This window comes from Trachymyrmex cornetzi, unplaced genomic scaffold (assembly GCF_001594075.2).
Source record: "Trachymyrmex cornetzi isolate Tcor2-1 unplaced genomic scaffold, Tcor1.1 scaffold16, whole genome shotgun sequence".
Classification (NCBI taxonomy): Eukaryota; Metazoa; Arthropoda; class Insecta; order Hymenoptera; family Formicidae; genus Trachymyrmex; species Trachymyrmex cornetzi.
This window is the reverse complement of record NW_017296201.1, coordinates 5,189,794-5,216,964: the sequence shown is the minus strand read 5'-3', so window position 1 is coordinate 5,216,964 and position 27,171 is coordinate 5,189,794. Positions and strand designations below refer to the sequence as shown.

Below are 27,171 nucleotides of genomic sequence, written 5' to 3'. Positions count from 1 at the left end.
AGAAACAAGCCACAAACCTACGAATTATGAGTTTGTGCTTCTTTAATTAGCTAAACAGATCATGATTTTATTAGTATTAATAAAGTGCAATAGTTAGTTTCTGAGAAATAAGGGGGTGTCACACTTTAGGAGACCTATGTCAGTATCGGCGACTTCCCTCTACTATTCAAACACAAATATTTATTAAAATTTAATATAGTTTCTCAGTGTAATAATTTATATGTGTTCACATAATGTTTTTGTACAATTTTTAAATTGGCTGTTTGATTTTATTTGTAAATGTCAATAACAACAATCCGATAAAGTGCGCTTGATAATGGACAAATTTAAACAAATTTAAAGCAGGTGTAAGCGCCGGTGATCGCTTAAAAAGTATTTGTCAAGCATCTGGAGGTGACATGCTTATTAGAATCGCGCGCAATCGTCGGTCAACAAAATTGCGCTTTCATGATTTTCGATTTAGGAAATGAAGCATGCAGTGACGGAGCCATTGAGCCGAACGATGATCAATTTAAAGAAAAAAGTAAAGGGAAAATTTGTACAAATGGCTGTATTCAGCAGAATGTTGAACCATTTTTACAACTGTTGAAAGTTGTCTTCACACACACAGGACTATCTTCTAGATCAAAAAGTATGATCCAATCCACACAAAGCTTACTAGCGCTTACTAAGCGCTGACTTCTGTTGAACACCACTATCTAATTTACAGTGCAGTTGTCGTTAATCAATGTATATGTAACTTGATGATTTTCGTCAATCGATGTCTACATAATTTATAATTTTTTAAGCCCTATCTATATTAAAGATTGTCTTGAAGGTAGCTATGGGTGCTTTCCATTTGATGACACAAGTCGGCACAAGCGTCGTTCTATCCTTGTTGATATTCAGAGAGTGACAAAGATAGAACATTTGTGTCGACTTGTGTCATCAAATAGAAAGCAGCCTATGTCTACAATAAAGCCGGTGGCGCACGATGCTTGTTTTCTTGCTGGATTGCTAGCTAGAATAAATTCTTACCATCGTGGCTATGATGCTGATACTGTCAGTACCGCAGCCAATATGATGGCAAGATTCTAATCTACCTAGGAATCCAGCAAGAAAGCAAGTATCGTGTGCCGAAGGCATCAGATTTTAATCCTTCAAACTTAAGCTTTTTTAAGCCTTAAGCTGTAAAAAATTGACCAATAGTCGATAGTTTTTCTCATATTCGACTGTAATTAATTAATTTCTTACGGCTTGTAAGGTTTAAAATTTAAGTTCTATGTCTTATAAGATCTCATTATACACCGTTTTAGATCAGTGCACATTGACATACGAATTTTTGCCAGGATTCTTTTTTAATTTTCCTCAGAAGAGTAATCACTCAGAATTGATAATTACTAAATTAATGGTTTTGTAGTGTCATAACTTTATTTTCTACAAAAGTTACGTACTATAAAACCGTCAATTTAGTCAAATTATTATATACAGATAGAAAAATGCAATTTTTACATTATGTCATCAGATTAAGCTTAATCACAAGTTAACCAATAAATGAAAAACCGAGCCAGAATAGATATTGAACTTACAAACAGGGATCACAGTATGATGGAATGAAAATGGGCCTAAAAGTCTAGTGGCTTGTCTTCCCGAAAAAATAGGAAGTTCCATTTCTCATAATCTTATCGGATTATACAGCGAGTCATACATATAGCGACTATGTTCCATCGTTGTCTTCGTCCGGTTATCGTTCCGTTTCCTTTTAACGATCTAATACTTCTAATAGCACTTTATTGCGATTCGGCGTGAATCAGGCCGTGCTTACACCAGCCCGATAAGCAAAGAGCCAGATGGTGCATCACAAATAACAAATGAAAGTAGGAAGAGACGTCTGTGTCTCTTTTCAAATCCTTTCAGAAAATAACCGTATATAATACATCAAACCCAGTAAGCAAGAAACATTTTGAAACATTTCAGCAACGTTGTAACAACGTTGTAACTGGGAAGAAACGGGCATTTCGGAAATGAACGTGTAATAATCGAGTCTATTTGACGGCGCTCTTTTCTCTCCCTTTTCTCTCACCTATAATGTGAAACTATTCCTCCGAAAACGATCAGTAATTATTATATAATTATTACCGTAATTTAAATAGCAAACGGAATTTAATCGCGTTATTAAAGATTATTAATAAATTCTTTGTATTTTTTTTAAATATCAACTCTGTTTATTCTTGTCTCTTTATCATCTCAGCCTTCCTGCTTAATTCGAATTTCTTTGAATAAATATTTATATGCGAGAATATTTACATGTCTACAGACTCGCATGTCATTATGCAATTCCCGCAAGTTTCGCGATAAGACGTCGTCCGTTACGTGTTATAAATAAAATGGTAGTTGATCCCACGACCCAGTTATTTTGTAAAATGTAATAATAATTTATGCCATGGTCGGATAGCGTATATACGCGAGAAAACGGAGAGGACGTCGACCATGCCGATAAATTTTGCATACTTTATTGCGCTTACAATGCGATTGCCGGAGTAAAATAGTCGACTATATCGGCCGATTATTGCTGTGTGGAATCTCAATGAGGACGCGCTGGGCCAGCATATTATTTGACAGTGGCTTCGTTTGCATACAGAAAAATTTGCAATACGCCAGCGAGGGAGAGAGAGAGAGAGAGAGAGAGAGAGAGAGAGAGAGAGAGAGAGAGAGAGAGAGAGAGAGAGAGAGAGAGAGAGAGAGAAATGACATCGGATATGTGCTGCTGAAATCGGCGCGTTACCGGCTCTTTGCATGCGATAATTTTAATTAGCTGGCAAAACGGCCTGTTATTGTTAAAAATAGCTCGTCCGTAATTTTCATTTATTTCGAAGTTCGACGCGAGCCGAATACAAAGTACACGATTTATCAAATGCGCTAAATCAGCGAAAGGAAATACAGCATCGATTTCGCAAGTTTAGTGAGCAACAAGTAATGGTTTTATCGTACGAATTGCGGGTCGTTAAGTAATTTAGAGTAAAAATATTTAAAAACGTGCAAATTTCGACGATATTTTCATCGGGACAAAATTTAAAGTGCTGATTTAACGTTATGCTCATCTAATAACGATACGAATGAACGAATTTAAAATTGAATCTACACTATTGGTTTTTTGTACAACATAAAATCATCGTGATCTTTTAACGGTGATTTAATAATCTCATAGGAACGAATTATCGTTCATATCGTCACCGTGACGTGCTGCAAACTTCAATTACGCTTTAATTTTGATTTATTTTCCGTGAAATAAAATACGATGGCGCCTTATTGATAAAATATGAAACTAATTTATCAGTTTTTGATGATTTTAATATACTTATATGTCGCAAGATATAAATATCTCTCTAAATCACAGAACTGAGCCCACTAAACTAATATCGAAAGTTAACTAGAGAAGGTAAACCACTGGTCTGAAAATTAGGTGAGACGTATTGCGCATATGTTTAGCATATAATAAGAATATAATTTATTTCATGGTTATGTCTTAGCATAATCGTGCTAAATGCGTATGGAAATTACTTCGAAATTATTGGCTATGAATTAATATAAGGATAAAAGAAGTGGCAAGAATATAGAGGCACGTATATAAGATCTACTGAAGAGTAATTAGTTATAATTTTCAAGAGACTTCACAGTAATATTTTTCAGAAGTATTTTCTAATTTGTTAAAGTTATAAGGGTAAATGCGTACTGGTCGCATGAAACGTGCCTCATAAATATCTTACATTATTACTTAATGTAAGCAACATTCAGTAACAAAAATATGAAATGGAAAATGATATAGACAAAGATTTAATAAATTACGTCTTATTTTATAGATGTTAGCTGTTAGTAACATGTCTGTTTTAAAAAGTCAGACACATCTCACATTAATTTTTGATCAATTTATATGACTAATAATAACATAATCAGTCAATTTTATTATAATTTTGTATTTTCATAAATGAAAATTTATTATATTTTCAACATTCATTGCATATTTACAATCATCATAAAGCTTAAATTGATACTTTTGAAATCTATAAAAAATTTCCCCTAAATCATACTACGATAAGACTGATAATAAAATTAATAATTGATGTAAATATAAATGCCAATTACAAAAATAAATTTAAGGATATCGATTTACTTCGACATTCTTATCTTTTCATTATTGTCACTTAATAATTATTAAATACTTGATTTTTCTTTCGACAAATTATTAAAATTAGATATTAGTTAATTATTAGTTAATAATTTCTTTTAATCTTATAATTGGTTCTTTTAATTGGTTTCATTTATAAATCATTTATAATTCAATACTTTCATAAAGGAGATACGATTTAGAAGACCTATTATAGGTACAATTTAGATAACCAATTGCCTAAATTGTTGTACTTTTTGCAGCATGTCACAAAAAGACTTCCAACAAATTAATTGGTTATTAATGAAAAGTTAAACATGTATATAATAAAAAATGTCCGAAATATCGAGCTACAATTTCCAATGTTCATTTGCGTACAAATCGGCATCATCAAGTGGAACATATAATGAAAAATAGCTTAAGTGATGCGCGCATTCGACAACTCTCCCCTACATCTCTTTCCTCCTCGCATAGAATTTCGCGTTAACGATGATACCATCGGCGATCGTATTAAATTCCAAATTATTCGTGACGCTAAAATAATAAACAGCTCGTGAAATGATCGGGAAATTGGCATCCGAAGGCACCCGCTCGCGCTCCTGGTCCCCCGGGCCCATTCCAACCCGTTGGCCTCCCACGGCGCTGTGTCACGCGGATTTGAATAACGATTCATCGAGTCGCGCAATCAACGATTATACCGTAAATTGCTGTCCCATTCGGTGCCGGTGGTTGCTTTCAGTCCCCGGATTATAACGAATTATGTACCGGCGCGGCACAGCCGATGGCATGGCGGTGCAATGGCGATGAATCGGGACCGATTATCGTCTTTCTCATTTGCTTTTGGCAGCGCAACGTTAAAATCCTCTCAATGGTGAAAGTGATCTGATAAACTTTGCAGCTCTCTCGTGTGCCGACCTTGGAGGCCGTGCGCGCTCGAGGCAACCTTTGCTTTGTGATCGATATTTCGCTGCCTTTCGCGTATTGCGAAAACACTGCTTCGTGCAAACGACAAAGCACCCACACTTCTTTTTTTTCTCCACCACGCACGTCACTTTGTTTTTATATCTTCATCTCGATTACACCGGGAAGGAGAGCGCGCGAATTCTCGAACTCGTGTCAGCGTATTTCTGATTCCATGCAGCGACGAGTGGCCTCGTCAGCTCGCGCCGGTCGAATCTCCGCTCTCACTTCGGTCGATCGGACGCACGGTAGTCGGTAATGTAATCAGAGCTTCTCGAGCCTGACGTCACAGCGACTTGAGCGTGTCGCGACTTGCAAATAGGCATACTACTGAAACTATTCGTTGCGGTTCGCATTCTGCACGAGTGCCCCTGCGGGATTTGATATATGAGATAGACGTAAAGGATCGCATGCGGCTATGCACGCGGCTCACGAATTTATCTCCTTCCTCGTGTCTGCAAACCTCTGTTCGCTCAAGAAGTCAATCAAAAGTTTAACTTTAGTGATAAAAATCTAAACATTTCTTAATGCATACCCATCTATCTTTATACAGGATGGATACTAAGTCTACTAAAAGATTTTAAGGGGTGATTCCTCACACAAATTCAAGACGAAAACTTCATATGATCATGTATCCGAAACAGGGTTGGCAAAGGCTAATGTTTCTTTCTTTTTTTTTTTAAGAGTAAAACATTACGTTTCTTCTTTTAAATATGTTTTTAACAGTATTATAATGAAACATGTTTAAAACATATTAAAAACCACAATTAAGTATGTTTCAAATTGTTTAAAACATGTTTTTTTATTAACCCTGGTTTTAAAGATATAGAATGTAAAAGTTAAACGAAAAATTTCGAAAACCACTCGGTTTATTTTGATGGAACTTTATCATATGAAGTTTTCATCTTGATTACACAACAAATAACTAAAACCTTAACGGTCTAAGTTAGATCTTTAATGTTTAAAAAATATTTTCGATGTAACTTTGTATATTTATTTCATTTTGCAAACTGTGCGCCGAAATTATTTTTAATTTTGGAATGCAATCATAAGCCAAGATGGACTAGTAATATTTCAAATTAAATTGAGAAGCAATTTAATAATATTAATGGTAATAAGCATCTTCTAAAGCTGTAAATAATTTATTGCGAAAAATATTACCTCATTATTTTCGTCTTGAATTTGTGTGAAGAATCATTCCTTAAAAGATTATTTAGTATCTACTTTGTATACATATGTACTTTGTTTGTATTTATTTTTTATTTTCTTAGATATATTCCTAATATTTTAATTCTTCCGTGCCATATTACGAGAACGATGCACTCTTGAATATAACCCAATCCAATTTAATTGTTTATAACTTTGATGAAAACGTATATTCTAAACAATTTTTTTTAATTAAAATGTCAAACATTAAGGAACATAACGGTACCGAGCAAATATATTTATTGATAATAAAAAAGTTATAAGAAATTAAAAAAAGCATTGTAAAAACATTGGAAAAAAAGCCAGGTATGCCATATCCAGAGAGACGGTTAAAAAAAAGCGTTTTATAATCTGGCATTTGTAATACACAGCACTGAATTTCGTAAAAATTCAACATCGATATATTTTTACGATATTTTTCGATATTCATAGGATATCGAAAAATACCATAAAATTCATTGTACTTCCCCTCTTAATAAATTTCCCCGATAAATTGCTCCGTGCAAAATTATCGCCGAATTTATCTATCAATTTATCAATTCATTAATTTATTAATTTGCCGTATATACGCACAGTTGCGGCGGTATACGGATAACGCGTGTCCATCCTGCTACCTCGCAAAATATGCCGCACGAGAGAGCGACTCTTTGAAAATAGCATAGGTCGCGAGTAGTCACGCCAATTAATTCTCTTGCGCGACCTGTTAATTTTCTCTGAAAAATTTAATTTTCGATCGCGCTTTAATCACGCCGCGTACGATATCAAGCGAAATTTCAGGATACGGAAAAGCTTTCTTTCCTGAAAGGATGCGCAGTCTACAAAAGGGATCAGCGCTCAGAAAAACGTAATCACATTAAACTATGAAACTATCAATATTTTACGTATATACACAAACGCTTTATATCTACAGTTTCCACATATACATTTATATTACACACATATGTTTAAACTATCTGTTAAAAGAATCCAGCGATTTATTTAATTTTCATACAAATTTTCATATGAATAATTGCACGTCTAAAAATATATTTTCCAGTTTGCACTCTCCTTTTATCTTTAGCATTTATAATTTATTTAATAAAACATAGGTATTTTTAATTTAACGTAGTTGCGTTTAATATCAGACACGTGCTTAATCTATTATAATGTATCTATATTTAATAAAACTTTTAAATACATTTATTCTCAAAATAACATCAGTTTTTGCATTAACATTGCTGAGGGACATTACACATTATTTATTGTAGCGTGCAATATTATTTCTCACATCCGTGCATTATATTTCATATCGTCGTGAGCTTAACATTTAACGTTGCGACCTTTACTCCCTGCACTACTTCGAAAGGCCATAAAAGATGATGTTCATCGGCACAACAGATTTTATTTTGTTGGGTGTGCTACACGTGCCGTCTTACCCACCTACGCGCGTACCGGATTTCGGGATCACCTTGTTATAAATTCCACGCGATAACACCGTTAATCACGTCGATCGATCGGCTACCTTTCTTCGTCGAATGTTTTTACCGGCACACAAAAATATGCATGCACGGAAGTATTTATCACTAGCGTACGTCACCGGCTGATAATACATGGAGATCCCAATAAGTATAATAGGATAATTAATAGATAAAGGAATGATCCTGTGTCTTGTCTCTCTCGGATAAAAGATCTTATTTCAATACTTTATTTCTTCTGATACGAATTTGCGATACAACGTTATAGCCAATAATACTAATTTACTCTCTCTCTGCAATGAATAATTTTTAGTGCAAGAAAAGAGGGAACAAGTTTTTTATTAAACCTATTTTGGGCGATGAGTTCAAATCTCAGAAAAATTCTTTCAAATCAAATTTTTTTAATTTGGCATGTCAATTTTTAGATAATGGTATTTCTTTCCGAACAATTAAGGTGCAAAGTGAACGTTTCCTCTAGGATTTGACAATTGAGAGACGTTATCAGAGATATTGGAATGAAAGCATGCTAGGCAACTACTGCTGCAAACAACGAAATAAAAGAACAAAAATTAAATGCTGAATACCTCTAGTTTTTTCTAATTTCAAATAAAATACCAAATTTTTCTATGAAACTTTCCTATACAACTTGAACAAACGTCTTTTTTTTTATATCTCAAAAATCGGACCTGATGGAAATATTTCGACAAATTCAGGCTCATTTTAAAAACAGTTGTTATGTGCTCTTGTCGAAAATCTTAAGGTAGTTCTTTAGTAAAGTACCAAAAATTTGGGGTGCCCTACCAGGATCCATCCAAAATTATAAATATCTGCATAATTTAAATAAAATATTAAAACTATGTGTGTATGATGTGTCTTAATGAAATAGTATGGAACATACGATAGTAAATCAAGAATTGCATTTTCATCGAACGAAAACAAGATGAGATTATGTTTCCGAGGTTAAATTTATGCACGTAAATATCGTTTCCAGAATGGCCGTTGACCTATTACTTTTTTGTGATAATTAAAATCGTAATTTTTTAAACTATTATTATAATCTCATTTTTGAGAAAAAATTATAGTAAGATTTGTGTGCAGTTAATCAAAGAAGCGTCTGCGAGCCTTATTTGTCACTAAGTTATACATGAAAAGTTATACATTTTCAACATTTTTTTCTCTCTTATTTCATCGTTAACCTATCGTAGAATTTTGTCAATTTTGGTATTTCAACTTTATTATATTAAAAAATTAGACATTTCTATGATAATTTGATTTGCCAAGGAATCTTAATGTAAATTTAGTGTAATCAAAGGTAAATTTCACATTTAACTAAATATATGATACAGAATATAGATCAGGCTAATAAACTTAAAAAATCTGAAGATAAAAAGTTAATACAATTATCTTGGTAAGAAGTCGTTTTAATTTTTATGCGTTCTTTACTTATATCTTTTTATATAAGGTGAATTAATACGGTCAGTATTATAAGTGCTGAATTTTTGAAATTTAAGAAAATGGCTTTCAATATTGCATTACGTAATTCTGCACCATCCGAATTTACGGAGTTTTATATATATCAACTCTCTTTCTTTCTCTTGCCGTGAGGAAATCTCTAATTTTTTGTAGCGCATTAGTAATCGCAACTTGGTTAATTAGAACAATATTTTCTGGTAATTGCTTTCATTAGAATACCACGGCTACCTGTTATTCTTTCTCTCGCCGGCATGTAATGCTATAGTTACGTATATCGATTAACGGTGCGATGGATGTAACACTGTACAGCTATTCCACAGCCATATATCTCGCGATAAGAGCAGCGATAGCGCTTTACGTGTATTAAGGAAATTGCAAAGTCGCCTCTATTTCGGGAAATCGTGCAAATTTTTCAAGCCGTACCCCATGTAAAATTTTTGCTTATTCGAATGAATATTCGGCATTTGATGCATATTGTTTGGGCTCTATAAATATTTATAAAACGCGCGTCGCATGCGCGAAACGCATGAAAATATTTAACGAAAATTTTGTTAAATATTAGTTAGTAAAAAGGCATGAAAACATACATACTGCACGCAAACTGCTTTTTCACCGTCGTTTTGTTTAATTCTGTTTGCACACACCAAGCATTTTCCAAGCTCGATCAGAAAAAAAAAACGTTTGAGGATAAATAAGTTTCTAAATGCGTTCGATTCCGATCTGTAGCGTGTGCGTTCATCTTCTGCAAATTCTTCGGTACATAACCGCAGGAATACGGAAGACGTTATGTATAAGTATCGGTTTGTACCTATTTGTTTATTCCGTGTTTACTCTTCCGGAAGAGGAACAGGAAGCAAGGCGAAACCTGTTTACTGTTAGTTTTTCTTCCTGCGGATTCCAATCAGAAAAATTGCTGATTTTGACAAGCCACATATTCATATACAAGAATATATTTACATTCCAAACTTTCTTCTTAAATATTCCCCAGTAGGATATTTGAATTTTTTTATTTTTTTATTCTTTGACGATTATTCCGCCTTTTGAGGTGTCTGCTCTAATTATATCGACAATAGAGTTCTAGTGAATTAATTTTCATGTATAATAATGTTGCTTATAACGTTGTGAACAAAAGATGCCATAGACACAAAACTCAATAATGGATAGTTTTTGATCGTGTATCAAGGGTGCTCTGTGAGCACAAGTTTTACACATTTGATACATCGTAGCTCAAAAACCATCCATTATTCAGCCTTGTATCGCAGTATGACATTTTTTCATCACATTGTAAGCTACATATATGTGAAAAATAACTCATTTCACCGGGATCCAATTTTTCATAGAATTAGTGTGGGGTCCTTTGTGAGATTTTAATCGCATTGGCTATCGCGCAGCGTAAATTTTCGACGAAAATCTCGTTCACATATACATCGCAATTACATTAATGCGGGTCCAGTTCCACACGAGGATTCCCTTAAATGCGATCATCGATGATGGTCAAATGGCGATACATTGTTAGAGCGAAGGCATGACCTACGGGTGCGGTATCAGTTTGCGATAGATCCAGAGCACGAATTGTTGCGCAACGAGAGTGACGGGCGGCACGTATGAGCTCCCACACACGAATAAGCGACTCATTACCCGCGAGACATTATTACCGCGGTCGCGCACACACATACAAGCCGTACGTATCTCGCAGTCGAACTGGTTTACGAGAGATTGTTGATCATCCTAGAACGTGGAAGAGCGGAAGTTGCCTTCCGTAAAGCTGCGTGATAATCTGCAGAATACACGCATGGCGCGCGACTGACTTAATGCACCGACATCAACGCGGATATTTGAAATTCCAATTATTACTATCTATCTTGAGAAAAAAGGAGATCCCTGTATATTTATGTTTTATAAATAAGATATTGTGTTCGTAAAAAGAAATTCTTTCCTCTTTAGACTTTCATTTGAACGACCTGTTTTTTTTTTAACTAAATATTTAAGCACATTCTTTTTTTACAAAAAAAAAAAGTAATATGTGTCTTTTTATAGGTTTATATAAATTTTTTTTGATACATTCAAATAAAATTTTATGAAGACACAATTTTAATTTGCAAGCTAATTTTATAATTCAAATAACTTCGTTCGTAACCTCAATACGAGATGTTATTTTTACGTTTCTCGATTAAATATCGCAAAATTTACTTTCAATCGATGCAATGAACTATTATTGTGAAAGATATTCGTATATGTGATGTATAAAATAATAAAATGTTGCGCTAATAATTAATCTTTTAATGACACTACAGCCATTGATTAGTCGATGGTATATTAATTGTAAGCAAGATTCGTATGAAGCGAACGACGGAACGCGGTAATTGGTATACCATAAACAATGCCAAATGTCCCTGTAGGCGCACACTGACGGAAGTTACGCTCAGACAAACCGCATGTAAGCGGGATATGAGACTGACGCCCGCGATGCAATCGTGGCTGTACGTTGCATTTCCGACCGTCCGGTCCGTGCGATGCGTGCGCGATATTTGCGCACGCCTCTATGATCTACCTGTCAAAGGCACACAAATTCGCACTCTCACGTGTACCGCGTTTGCGAATCTCTGTGTTAGAGCGCAGAAGTGCGGAGGCGCTGATGAAAATAACGGGTTACATTTGCACCTGTATTTAACGTTTGATTTGACACAGCCGCCATTAAGTTCGTATCTTCAGCGCGTATTCAACGTCAAAAATACCATATACTCGTTTCCATTAAATACAGCATTCACAGCGGATGAATAAAATCGATATTTTATCGCGGCTGTATCTAGCATGAAACGTGTGATGAAAATGCGAACGGATGATTGCGTATTGATAAGAATTAGTTAATACGATATTGAAACAATTCTAGATGATATGAAATTTCTTTTCTTTTTTTTTCCGATTATTATAGTGCTCTTTCTATTAGTTTATTACAAATTATTTCCCTTCTCTTTCTTTTCTTCTTTTTATTTTTCAAACATATATATTTTTGTTTTTTAATTACAGAGAGAAGAGAAAATGTGTAATGCAATTAAGAGGAACAAACACATATTAAAAAAAATCAAAGCTATATTATACACACATATATATACACACACCATACACACATCCCGTCTCGATATAACTGTAAATGTTACGTACCAAATAACATAGGAAATTGAAATTGAGGAGTAAAGAAGTAGGGATCGTCGTTATCTTCCTCTTCAAACGGATTGGGTATACCTGTAATAAAAATAGTCATCGTCAGTATGAACTTTTTTACGGTAAAAATCAACATACTTGCAAAATCTTATCGAAATACGTTAAGTCTAGACGGATTATTATATCTTATCGAATTTTTCTTAAAATAATTATTAATATATGTGTATAGTATATTAATAATAAAAATATTTAAATTATTAATTTAAAATTATTTTAAAAAAAAGTTTTAATTTATTATTTAAGTTGAGGGAGATTCATCAGTTCTATTCGTATAGTTAATAGTAGGAAGGATCCTGAGATGAAGTGGTACGCGCGTTGTTTAGAAGCATCCGACGAATCGTTAGGCAATGCGCGGCAAGAGGGGAACAGTGGGCGTCGCCAATGAAATCGAGCCGAAATTATATATATATATATATATATATATTTATTTGTATATAGAAATTACGTTATCTTTATTTATCAATGACAAAATCAGATTGTTTTACAGCTTTTTTTAGAAATGTGCCAAAATTTACGTTGTCGCCAGCGTTTCCTATTTGATCGAAAGGTTCTTACGACGTTATAAACAATTACGTTAGTAATATATACGTAATCATTGGTGAATTTAGTTTATTCAATTGAATTCGATTTTATTTTTTATTTCACACATCTACTTAAATGCATTTAAAAATTAAAATATGTTATATCGATGAGCAAACTTATTCTGCAATTTATTTAGGACATGCTATTTAAAACTTCCTTCTCATGTTCGTCCTGGCAGTGCAGCGCTGCGACGACATACACGCGGAAAAGTCATAATCGCCCGGGCAATTAGCCGCGAAATAACCATTAATTACATCATACATCATCCAGTCCAGATAGTGGTGTGGCTGTGAAGGATTTCTAACGAATATTACCGACCGATGTAGTTGCGACACCTCAAATCTACGTGAATTTTTTTGCAAAATCGTCCGACGTAATATTTAACTTCTAACGAATAAAAACATTTTATAAATAATCTCACGAATTTTTGCAAATTTTTACGTTGCTGCACTCGTGACGGAAAAAAATTTTCCATAAAAAATATCAACTTTGATGAAAAAAAATTAATTCTGGGTATTGTCAAAGAAATAAAAAACTCGTCGTGTTGATATCGAATAACGTACACCGTCAGATATCAAAAGAGCAATAGTAATTATTCAATCCCTTGAGCTAAAAATAACATTTTGTTATATATATTTTTAACATCCATGTGTCAAAATGTAAATCAATCTATTTTCTGTGATTAGTTTCACGTCAACAATGTTCATATTACCGTACATATACAGTAAATAACAAACTGAGTTAAATTTAATACGTTTAAAAAAATTAAATTGGTTAACTCCATTGTGTTAATTAAATTAATGATACATTCAATAGGAAGAGCAATGACCTATATAGAAATGATAAAAAATAATTCATATTGGATATAATTTGACATTATAAATTTATATTAGTACGCGTTCCGATAAAAGCTCTAAGAAAAGATATATTGAGAAATTAGGAGAAACGAGGACGAAAGTGACACAATGATGTGAGGATAAAGATTAGGTCGTGCCACGATATGTTCACATCACCGGCGAGATCGTGGCGCTTCCACCGATTATCCAATTCGGTCGTCGTCAATTCGCATTGACGGGCGGGAGTGTAGGTGTCAATTTCAGTCAATCTATTCCCCTTCTGCATGCAAGAAGCGCAGTAACGCGGACCCGAGAAAATCCGCGAGCTCACAACTGAAAAACGGCGGTGGAGATTGATAGGGCAGCCGAAACGCCTCTGACGGAATCGTGAAAGGGGCCGATCTTATCGTATCCGCATCCGCGGAAAAATCGATCCTCGGCCGTGATATTAATTTCGAGGGAAAACGGTTACGTGTCACAAATTAAATTATTAATTTCGCGGGATTGATAAAACACGCGCCGCTCGCATCGATCGCTCGTAAAAGCACAAATTTTCATCGCGTAAGAGATTAATAATACGTTACGAATTTATACGTTCACTATGCATTACCGTGTTGATAAATAGTGACGATTAATTATTTACATTGCAATTCACGTGCAAAATATATGAACATCTATCGGGTCCGTTGTGCTTTAATACTTTACCGATATTGTTGATTATTGTGATGCGATACTTTTTGCGCTTTAATTGAGAGAACGGAAGTACGCTTTTACCTCAGAAATTTAATCTGTGACGATTTTTTACTAGGTCGGTTATAACAATTCGGGCTTTCACAGCGCGTGCGTTAAGGAGTTACATTAGTACGAAAAACAGAAAAAAAAAGAAAAAAAAAAGGATAATATAAATATTCATATAAATATATATTCGCTATAACGGAATTAATTCTTTCTGTAAATAATTTTCAATTTATATACGCCTTATAAATTGCGTGGATTCCTTCCGTGATTACGACTCGCCCTCTCCGCCGGTGGATATTTCGCCAGTAAATCTAGTTGTCCAGCACCAATGTGCAAATTCTGCGTGATGGATGTAGGATAGCGCTTGAACGGCCTGCGGCACTGCGCTCACGGGCGTTGTTCCCCTGAGAAATTTCCGCCGGATCGATCTATCGGGTCCGCTCGTTTTTTACACTTTCCCACACTTTTCTCCGTTCCCGCGCGCCGGTCGCTTCTTCGAGTGACATTAGGCGGGCTTAATGCGGTGCCGCGGTAAAAAGGGAACCGCGGATGCGGGGGCACGACGCAGCGGCGTCGCGGCGCGACTGCCATTGACTGCAGGATGAAATAGAAGTTTTGCCAGGAGCGGATAGTAAACGCGTTTTGCGAACTAAATTTCCGAGATATATACAGGAGATATTGAACAAAACATAATGCCCTAAAAACATTATTTTATATCAACAAATACATATTTTTGGACAAAATTATCTTGTACATTATTACATAAATTTACAGTCAAATTTAACCTAATGTAAACCGCCATTACTTCTGCTCAATTATATCGTTTTAAAAACAGTGCTTGTATCTCACATTGTACAACGTCAATTTGACATCTATAGCGTCAAATTGACACGATATAGTATCAAATTTAATTATCGTTTTAGTATAAAACAGGTCTGTCCAATTTGAGCTTCGGAGCCAAAACGCAAAGCTATCGATGCAAAAAAATTTAATGTAAGATTTCGGGGATTATAAAGTGTTGATACGGATCTGAGTGACGTTTATCAACACTTTATAGTGTTTCCCAAAATTTTATTCACATTGCATTTTTTTTTGCGTCGATGACTTTGCGTTTTGGCTCTGGAGCTCAAATTGGACAGGCTTGGTATAAAATAACAATATGTTTAGTACAAGTGACTTAGATTAAATTTGACATTATAGATTTAACAGTGTATAAATTATTTTTTAGAAAAGTCTATTTAGCGTTGAAATTATTTTTTAAGAGATCCCTTTTCAAATAGATTCGCTCCTGAAATTCGGCGTTTCCGCAGTGTCCTCGGGATCAGCTGGCAAAATTCCACTTCTTATAGGTGGATCACCATCGTGTAGCTGTCAAAAACAGATATCCTCCGGCGCGGCGGCGAAAAGAGTGACGAGAATCGTTAGATATTCCCAGCATTCTCCTCGAATTATCGTGCATTTGGATTAGAATCGCGAATTGGATTTACGTGTGAATACCAAGATATAGTTTGTAATTCGCGTGACTATGAATTTTCATAGAAGAAATACGGCAAAAATACGAGAAGAAATACGACGAAAATTAAAAGTACAAATGCACGTACTAAACTCTTTATTACCGCGGTTGAAATCGATTTTCTGAGGTGGACACAAATTTTATTTTTTTTTATTTCGCTTTCCTTAAGCGCTGCTCGATATTAGTTTCATGACCAACACTCAGCAATCTGCCGGTTAATTAAGTTTACAATCGGGTATCAAGTTAGTAGACTCTTTTTATGCTTTGTTGAAAATAATAAACTGCATTCCGAACAGAAGAATACAAGGATAGAGATTTGGGATGTGCAGTCGTCGTCGACCGATCGGAATGCTTAATTGGAATGCTTGTCGACTCGATCGATCCACCATGCAGCATTTCGATATAAGATAATTACAGTAATTACGGCAAAGTATTAATAGTTTCATAGGCAATATAATATATGTACATGATACATTATACGGCAAAACACTTTAATTAGCACTAAAACGTGGAAAGTCCGTCTCGAAACTTCACCTTACTTTCGGCAAATTTGACAGCAGACACCATTAATGGAAAGCGAACTCTCCCTTTCTCTCTTTTCGCTCACGATATTCAAAACGCGTCATCTTACTCGTTAAAAGTAAACGTAGTTTGCTGAAGACGATCTGTATAGCAGCAATTACCGCAGAAGATAATGAAGCCGTCAATCAAATAGGGTATTAATCCGATTCATCGAAATTGACGTGAATAGATGATGATTTCTATTGTCTCTCTCTCTCTCTCTCTCTCTCTCTCTCTCTCTCTCTCTCTCTCTCTCTCTCTCTCTCTCTGCAATTCTAGTAATATCAGTAATTTTTGTAATGTGTACCTTTGTAATATATATTTGTATTTGTAACTTGTAATATGTAATTTTAATTTTAGTAATTTGTAATGCTACCGCGACATTCTATTTTCTCTCTATAAATACTCTGTGACAAATTCTTTGTTACGATTATACTGCCAATATGTATTGAAAATTACATTTTCTTCTATATTCTTAGAGGACTTGCCCTAGAACATCAATAAACGCTTTATCTATCTATCTATCTCTCTACATTGAAAAAAAAAATTGTTAACTTGGCTAAATGCGTTTCGTTCGTAATAATTATTTCAAATATTTATATATTTACATTAACCAAATCTTGAAATTTAAAACATGTTATTTGTTTGAATTAACAAATATTTTGTTGAATTTTAACAAATATTTGCTTGACAGCCCATAACCGCTACATTTAATTAAATAAAGTAATTTTTGGAAACAGCAACTTTTTCTTCTAAGGGTATCTATCTCTATTTCTATTTTCTTTACATCTCGTTCCTTATACTATTACAGATATTATCCGTGCAGGAAAGTTTCGTAACAAGAGCTTAATACACGATAAAGCCGTCGTGAAAAATGCTCGCTACCGACGACGACGATGCATCAAATTAACAACTTAACAAGTTCGCATCGAACGATAGTTAGAAATACCTGCGGATTATAAGCGATTACGGAGAACGAGGAGCAATAAAATTTCGAACCATTTCGCTCAGATTCCGCGGAAATTGCCTTTGTTTACAGCGTAATATCATATTAATGGAGCGCTTAATTAACTGGGAAGTTCGAGTATTATGCTCGCGTTATTTATAACGAAGATACCGCGACGTTCGCCTATTTGCACGAAAACCTCCTCGTTTTCGAACAGTGCAAATTTACCCGGAAGGCAAAATATTTCACTTGGTTGTTTAAAGATATTCTGCATTTCCCTTCTGTTTCAAGATTATCTCGTTCAAATAGATCTAAAGCTTAAATCTAAAGGAATCAAAAATACCTGAAATTATAGAGTTTTCTTTCACGTGGTTGCATGCAACTATAGGTGAAATATTTTCGCCCTTTTGAGTTAAGTAAATTTTGCACTGTTGTTTCCGTTAATCTAGATTTGTTTCACTTCGATGGATACCGTCTTTGCTTCGCTGGTGGTGAAACAGGGTGATTCTCTCGCGTTTTACATCGCTTTCACCAGATAAACATTTCTCGAACGAAACATAGTAGGTACAGGGATCGGTCGCTCGATTGTTGGCGTACCAGCCTCGTAGTTTATTCAGTCTGTTTACCGGAAGAGATGTAACTGCGTGAAAAAATGCATACCCTGTTGGGCGAAAAATTACAGGTCCGACACCGCTGCTGCCGCGACGTCTCGTAAAATATGCTTCTCTCTTTACTCCATCGCGCGACGCGTGTATTTCACTGTGGACCCACCGCCATCACGTGGGACGGATAAATATTTGTCAAAGATATTACGATCGCACGACGCAACACTTTTTAGAACGACTCCTTAAGTCGTATGGTAACTCTCCGACCGGCGTTTTATTAAAATTCCTTAAACTTTGCGTTAGCAAAGCGAGACTTTTGCGTTTATTTAAATTTTTAAGAGACTCTCAGGTTCGCCGTATGTTTTAACAGGAAAAATACTGAGTGAAAAGAAAGAATGATCGTCGACTGTCGACGGTATAACGTGTACACATGTAGCATGTAATAAAATGTCACGTCACGGTTCATAATTATTTCTCAAATTATTCCGATTATCGAAGCTTCATACTCGTTACATATTTTTTATGATAGCAACGCGCATAATTTTAGCGATTATTTTGTACGTCTTTTTTATAATGTCTCGTCGAAGTTATTTCTCATTATTTGAACGTCTCAAGCGACTTGATTGCGCTGAAAATGAGTCCGCAGATGCGAGAATATTTCCGATGCGAAGAGAAATGCGAAAAAATCGATAGCAAACATGAACCGACAAAAAGCCGAGGGAAAAAAAGATAATACCTCGTAGCGCGTGCGTGCGTTGTTCATAAAAAAAAAAAACGCTCAAATCTCCGAGGAAGCGTCTCATCGCGCCATGCATCGCTGATATCTTGTAGTATATATAACTGCAGTACATCGAATTTTCAGAAATTTTAAGAATTCTATTTGTAGAGTGTCTTTTTATTCTAACAGAATTTTTCATCCATTCCATTTATCATGTATGCGCGCATATATATACTTGTTAGTTATAATTATATTTTCTAAATTTATAGTCATTACTATTATTATTATATTATTATGCTAAAAATTGGACAGATTCATTTTTACACAGAGTTTTGTATCTAAAAATTTAACTAGATACATGTCTGAAAATAATTTTGTTGAACTATTAAAATAACTATGTAGGACGCTCAAACTGGTTGCTAAAATATCAAAACCTTTTTATTGTTATATATATACTTCAACAAATTTCATATACAGAAAAACTAAACTTGCCAAACGATAAAATCTCCCTCCTAGTACAATTCGATTTTTTTACATATAAACTATAATTCCCCAAGGAGTTATATAATTTTTTTAATTATTAATTAATTACAACAAAAGAAATGAGATAAAACAGACATAACACGAATTAAGCATGCGAAAAGGTCACGGTAGAAAGAAATAGTTTAAAAAAGGAGCATTGCAAGAGCTTGGAATTTAATTTTACTGCAGGCAGGGGTAAAATGAATTACGTGGCGGAGTCCCCATATTATTTCGCAATGATCCGCATCTCTGCTGGGGCGACACGCTGAGCTTTCGCCGGTATCAAAGTTGCAGTTCGACTGATGGGTTATAGTAGGGATAGACAGGAGCATCTACCAATCGAGGTGTGGATGGAACGGGAAGTGGCGTTGCTAGTTCACAGAGCCTCAACATTATGAAACTTGGAATCGAAATAGCGAGTACCGCACGAGTACGTACTTGATGTCAAAGGCGTAATAACTTGGAAATACTTGCGTCTCGTATAGTGAGGTATGACTCGCTGTATAGGCTGCACGTATGCACGCACACATGCACGCGCAAGCGAATTCGTGTATGAATATATATTCGCTCGTACATCATCCGCGTTCGAAGCAAGAAGTTATTGCGCGCTCAGCGGAGGTAAGTGCGTCAGATTGACACACCACTGCATATTATGCGCTCTGTGTATACGAGACTACTCCGTAGGTCCGATTCTGTAGAAATTGCGGATCGATTTTAATTCGGTAAGAATTTGAAGATTTGAGGAGCAAACTTTCAAAATGCGTTTTGTCCAAAATTTCGTTCTTTTAGTTAGAGGTGGCGTATTGTTCAATGTTGAAAGACTCATATTATAAGCTACTCTGAGATGTTCAGAAAGCATTCTGTCATCGTTAATTTATATGCTGAAAAAATAGACATTTTGAAGTGTATTATGTTTTTTAACAAAGACATAGAGAATGGACTATGCGATCCGTATCTAAGTAATGTATCAAATGTGGTCGACAATAATGAGAGAGAGAGGGACCGTGGGAGACGGCCAATCTTCCTCGTTTTCTAAGATTGTGATTGGTTCCTCCTTAGTCGTGTAGGAACATGTCACGGCTATCGATCGCCCTTTTATCATAATATCTGTGCAATTTTAATTGATCCAAATAATTATTAAAATACGTTATTATTATTTATTTTGAATAATTATTAAAAAGAAATATATATAATGGTGTACACTTGTTGGGTGTGCAAGTGGCGAGGAGATAAAGAACCTAAATAAAACGCATTTTAAAAATCTGCTCCTTATTTATATCGTCTGTATATTGAGCGCCAAGGACACGTACGAAGAGTCTAAAGACGTCTAAATAAACTACAATTACAAGGAGAAACTCACATATGTATTTCACGGATTTTGATCAGCTTTTGCGTGGTTATTCTGGGGCACTAAATTGGATCGCTTTCAAATCTCTTTACTTTTCGTTTAAATGTAAATGAAATATTTGAAATTATTTAAAATTAGAAAAATATACATTCTAAATTTCTTACAGTGAAATCTCACTCCAAGAAAGTGAAAATACAATCCTTGAAAAAAAAGTGAAAATATTTTACTTCTGGAAAAAGAGTAACAATTTTCACTCTTTTTAGAGTGAATTTTCACTTTAAAGGAGTAAAATGTCACTCCAAAAAAGTGAGATTTCACTCTAAAAAGAGTAAAGATCGTGACTTTTTTTCAAGAAGTAAAATATTTTCATTTTTTTTTCAAAAATGGTTGCATTTTTACTCTCTTGGAGTGAGATTTCACTGCAAGAAATTTAGAGCGTACAGCTCCGGCGGACACGAATGTATAAGCATATAATTCGAGTATAGGATCCGTAACGCTATACTATCTGCGCCGATTTTTATCATTTTACGAGTGGTAATCGTTCGCGAGGTATTTCGAGGAATCAAAGAATACCAATTTTCTCAAAAAACTATCACTTTTCGGATCTAATATGTATGTATATATAAAAATATTTTTTAAATATCTATCGATTCTCCCAAGTTTAAAAGTGATCCGTTATCGTGACCTAAAATCACGATTCTCGAAAAATACGCAGACGTACAATTTACTACTTTATTACAGGGATTATTTTTTGATGCCCCAGAATAACCTCGCAAAAGATGATCAAATACCGTGAAATGCATATATGAGTCTCTCTTTGCTTAGGTGCCTTCCGTGCATCATATATTAAACATTAACATTGCGTAACATACTGGTCTCCAGGTATTAATATCTCCAGGTGTATAAATGGCTTGTTAATAAAGTCTTAAAATTATGACAGACGTATTACACACGTAATCGGTCGCGCGTTGACGCTATTTACAGTAGCAGCATATGTATGTTATTAATTATCGACTCTTCAGACTAAATATATCTTCTTACTTTTGAATGTACTGCACTGAATAGTCAATTTTAATAAATATTTAGTTGAATACACTGCCAACTAAATATTTGTCAAATATAAAGATATATTTATTAGATACAAGAATGTTAATTTGATTTAACAATCATTTTTTTTACTAAACAAATATTTATTTACTATAAGTAAATGTTTAGTTGGCAGTATTGAACTAAATATTTATTAAAATTGACTATATTTTTTTTAGTGTAAAAACGGATTTATGTGCGATGAAAGTAAAATATACCTAAAATGAAAAATTATATTCGGTGTTAAATGTGATCTTAAGATACCGAATATATTAGTTATAATATTGCAATCGAAAATGGTTGAAAAGTTGATGATTGCGCATCGCGAGAAAATATTCTCGTGTAATAATTGGAAACTATTTCACTTTGTTCCGTTGTAAATGTCACGTCTCGTGATCTGTCATATCTTTTTTCTTTTACACCGGTGAAGCGTACCTTGACAAATACACAATTTAGAAGCTAAAATGCAATTGCATTGCAAGAATTTTATTTCTATATTGCGATAAGAGGCAGTTTAATTATAGCAAATAAAAAAAAAGTTCTGTGATATCTAGATCACAGATCTAGATGCGCTAAAACATCAGATTTCATTCGTGAAATAAAATGGAAATTCTCGTGTGCAAACGAATTATTATACACGGATAAAAGGCATTCCGACACGGGATGCAGATGGTGTCCTGAATTTCCACGCTATCCCGTATTATCGAAGACTACCGTGTTAATCCGATTCGCGTTAAGCCGAAAAGTTTTTTTTTCGGATAAAAAATATGGGCGATCGTTGCATTTTGTACACTTTTTCCACACGATTTTGTCGATCACACCACGGTGATTTTCGGAAATGCGATGATCACGCAAAGCGAGGATTACTGACACACACGCGCGCGTACATCGCTTCGCTTAAGTAAAGATCAATACAACGTCTCGACGATAAATTCCTTTACGTTCTAACGGCATTAAATACTTGAGACGCAACATGGATTATACGCCTTGGTTCACTGAATGTTGCGTGAGTAACGGTTAGAAGGAGAGGAGAGCTCAATGAGATGTGACGCGCGTTTAGGGATTTTGTCAGAAAAAACGGTTTTGCTGATATATTTAAAAATTTAGTACAGATTCAAAAATAATTCTCGTCGGATTATCAAAATAATTAGACAGAACGCTCAAACTAATTGCTAAAATGTCAAAAGTTTTTGCAGTATTGCTCATCATGCTTAAATTTCCTCTACATAATTATTTTAATGTTTTAACAAAATTATTTTAAAATGTGTATCTACTTAAATTTTTTAGATATTTTTCAGCAAAATCATTCTTTCTGTGCATTAGCAATAAATAAATATCTGTTTATAGATTTCCGATTTTATTTTACTTTAAAGTTAATAATGAATCGAAAATAATATTTCCAATTATTTAACGTATAATTGAACGTTATAATTTTTAAATTATTACACATATAAATATTAATTCTCCATTATTCAGTAATTAATCCTTCACAGATATAGCCCTTAATAATGCAACAGATAATATGCGTTATTGTTTCCTATCGCTCAGGATATGTACGAAGAGATATAATATAATGGGAAGCGTACAACTGAACGATAAATATTTTATTTGATATGCGTATCTTTTCTTCGCCTGCCAGGAAACAAAGCCTGTATTATAACTACATACATTTTCTGAGAATCTTTGCACAATCAGTTTGTTGCTAATTAGTGACTGTTATACCTGCGCTGTTCCCATATGCAATATACTTATTATCATGAGACTGTCGAGGTCACACATCCGGAAATATACTGACGATCTTCGTTTTTTCATGTCTGTCAAATGCGTCGTTTTTCGTGTAACTAATGTACGCGCAACATGACTCCAAGGGACATATATCAAAAAAAAAGAAAGAGAAAAAAGTTTTGCACCATCCCCGTTATCTTGCGTTATCCCTACATTGAGCCAGAAACTCCATTAATCTTCTCTTCTAGATGATTTATCTAGCAAGTTGTTTTGTTCTTTACGAAATGTTAGTATTGTTCTGCCCACGCTTATTTTACGACTGATAATTACACACGAATAATTTCGCAATTCGTAACTTATGTATCCTATTTTTAATTCTCACGCCACGCCTTGCGATACAGTTTCAAGATATAACCAAGGCTAATGTGCGAAAGCTTTTCTTTTACAATTATCCATTACAAAAATCGATAAAAAAAAATCCATTTCTTCCTTCTGTCGATCGAACACTACCGTATCCCTCTCCCTTGAAATTACCGTTCTCTCGGCGGGGTCACGCTTGCTGGAAATCAATGGTGCATTGACTTTTGCTCCCGACAGATTCGCCGAGACGCGAGATTGGATTTCAATTTGTTTCGGAGGAATATTCGTTATTCTCGTTATTAGACTTTCGGAAAAGCGGCGATTACGGCGGCGCTATTATACGACAAAAAGCGAGCGAACGAGATGAGGCCAGGAAAGCGTTAATGATTGGTTCCAAACGAATTTCCACCTGGCAGATCCGATTTTGATGTCTATGCGCGATATGCACTCACCTATTCATAATTACTCTATCATTCTCCGCCACCATCGGCAAGAGTCGCGGCAGTTTATGGCTTCGCGACTCGCGGGTAATTGGATTGTCTGCCACCGACTGACCGAACGACCATCCCATAATTCTTTACGTCAACAAGAATGGCCACGGTACTGCGGCGCTTTCTGTGCTGCACATTATTGTGTGTCTTCTGCGCTATTTCCCGATAATCGCGTATTTTTCTATTTCTATCTAGTGTGCCGCTTTATCGGTTCGCTGGCAAGACTTACTTAAGCCAACCCCAGAATAATAGGTGATTATTATGTTTTGTAACATCAAAAAAAAAAAATTTGAGAATAAAATATACTAAAAAAATATTTAACATTGACTTTCAATTTAATATTGATTCATTTATAAAAATTTCCATAACCTGCAAAATTTATGACATGAACTATGCAAATGTATTCGCACATTATAATAATTATTATGACCAGCAGTCGCAAATATGATAACATGGCAAAGTTGAAAAGCTCGTAAATGTGTAGCCATATGATTGCTAAATGCAAAACTCGTTTTATCGTTTCCTGAATATTGACGTGAGCTCGTCCTTTTCGCAATTGTTTACCAGGGACTGCTGTATTTCCTTTTCTTGCTTCTCGCGAGAGCGTTAATATGAAAAGTTTCGCATGGAAAGCTTCGATTTTATTTAATTGAAAAGTTTTTATATCTATTAGCTTTGCTCGTCGTTATTTCAGTAACTAAGAGCGTTCTTGATTTTTACTGTATAAAACATTAGGTCACAAAGATAGTCTGGGTCAAATTAGTTTTAATTATTGAAAGTTGAAACAATTACTGAAAGTTGGAGAAAAACAGCAAAAATGCACGCTAAAAATTGCTCTGAATAACAAATCAGGCGAATGTAAATTTAATGCGCAGATATCGTCAACGTAATGTGTTCCTCTCTCTGAGTCTTCTCTCTTGTACATTTAGATACGTACAATTATGAATTTAGTACTCCAAAAAAATTCGTGATACCCTATTACTAAAATAAAATTGGAAAAAGTTATTTAAACCTACGGTAGTAGGACTCTTTAAGAGAGAGATTAGCGAATTAAAAATATTTCCCCCACATAAATTTTGTAGACAAAGTGCATACGTATATACAACGCCATGTTAAAGAGTATCTTCCCCTTTAAAAGCAGCTTGCGTTTCCTGTGTGAATGTGCAAGATAATTTGTTTGATTCGAGAATTACGTCCAAATACTGTTTTTATTATCTACCGCTTTATTGCTGCGCGTGTGCAACAAATGACGATAGGCAAATTTATACCTGCCAGTAAAGACTTTTATGCGTGATGTTTAACGGCGTTTTTTTCACACATAGCACGATCGCGACGATATATATTGCATTAAACGACGCCGTTAAATCATTATAACGGCCATAGCAAGGTTTTAAGCAAGGTCCAATGTCGATATTATCCGTAGCACGATGTGAATGACCAATAAATATATGTAAATCAGCCTTAACATGCAAATAATTTGAAACGAAATTAATTCTCCTCGCATTGCGTTTTATTTCAAAATATTTAAATTTCCGTGACATCAGTGGCAGTGCATAATTTGCTTCCTCGAGGAAAAATTAAAATTTCTTAGTAGGTATTTCCATCTCCGCTTTCGTTTCACAAATTACTTAATATAAATCGCAATTATGCTTTAAGGATTACAGAAAGCAATGTATGGCGCATTTGTATAAATGTTATTACAGCATGTTGCTTATACGAATTATGCAATGCGCGTGGTAAAATGCATTGTCAGGACAAAAGTCGTGCACGAGTTGAAGCTAAGGATACGCTTTACTTTAATCCTGAAATGTATACTCGTTTCATCTTATGTCGTGTGTCTAGGAGATACCCTATCCTATGATATCCCATAACGAATTGCCTTGAAGAAGACCTTTGCACAAATAAAAAGATTATTTATGTAAAAGCTAATAATTTACTTTATAAAAAAATACTCAACTTTACTATCGTTAAAAATTTAAATGTATGCGCGTGTAATATCTTCTTGAAACAATTAATAATAATTTGACATATATTATTAGATATTTATATTTATTCATAACGTAATTAATCTTGCATATTTATTTTAATATTACGTAACATACTCTACTTTGATTTTTCTGTATAATTTATTACAAAATATAGAAAATAAACATAATATTTCCTGTTATTGATTCTGATTCAGATACATTAAACTATACGATAAAGCAAAATAAAAATATTATTGATGACATTTTCATGTGTGGTTTTATTTACATATATCTCGAAATTATTTGTTTTAAAGATATAAATAGCCTGGAATACGTGTCTGATATAAAATTGTTAAACAAACATAAAAATATTTTATATATCCATTTACGGCTTCTACACGAGCTTGAATTTACGGCATTTATTTTTATTACCGAGTTACGTCACAAATTATCAGAACTGTCTTAGATCATTTATCTACTGAATAGGTTTTGCTCTATGCAGCTAATTGCGCAGAATCATTTGTAGTCGAGATATTGACCCCAGGGCAACGTCTAGGAGAAACAAAAAAAGATGCGCCGACAAAAACGTTTGCAGCGTACCTGCTGCTTTTTTTCATTTAAATGGCCGGTAAGGCGGCGACGGGATGCAGACTGCATACTTAATGGAGGCATATTCTGCGGTGCCACTGCCACTCAAGGCAAGCCCAACACTAC

The 27,171-nt window shown here is 34.6% G+C and overlaps 1 protein-coding gene across 1 annotated transcript in view; it reads right to left on the bottom strand.

The window, feature by feature from the left end:
* LOC108758920 (virus-induced RNA 1) overlaps positions 1–27,171 on the bottom strand; it is a 37,089-nt gene that overhangs the window by 4,654 nt on the left and 5,264 nt on the right. Inside the window, exon 2 of the mRNA XM_018504158.1 lies at positions 12,400–12,480. Coding sequence (XP_018359660.1) covers positions 12,400–12,480 — 81 coding nt within the window. The remainder of the gene's footprint in view (positions 1–12,399; positions 12,481–27,171) is intronic.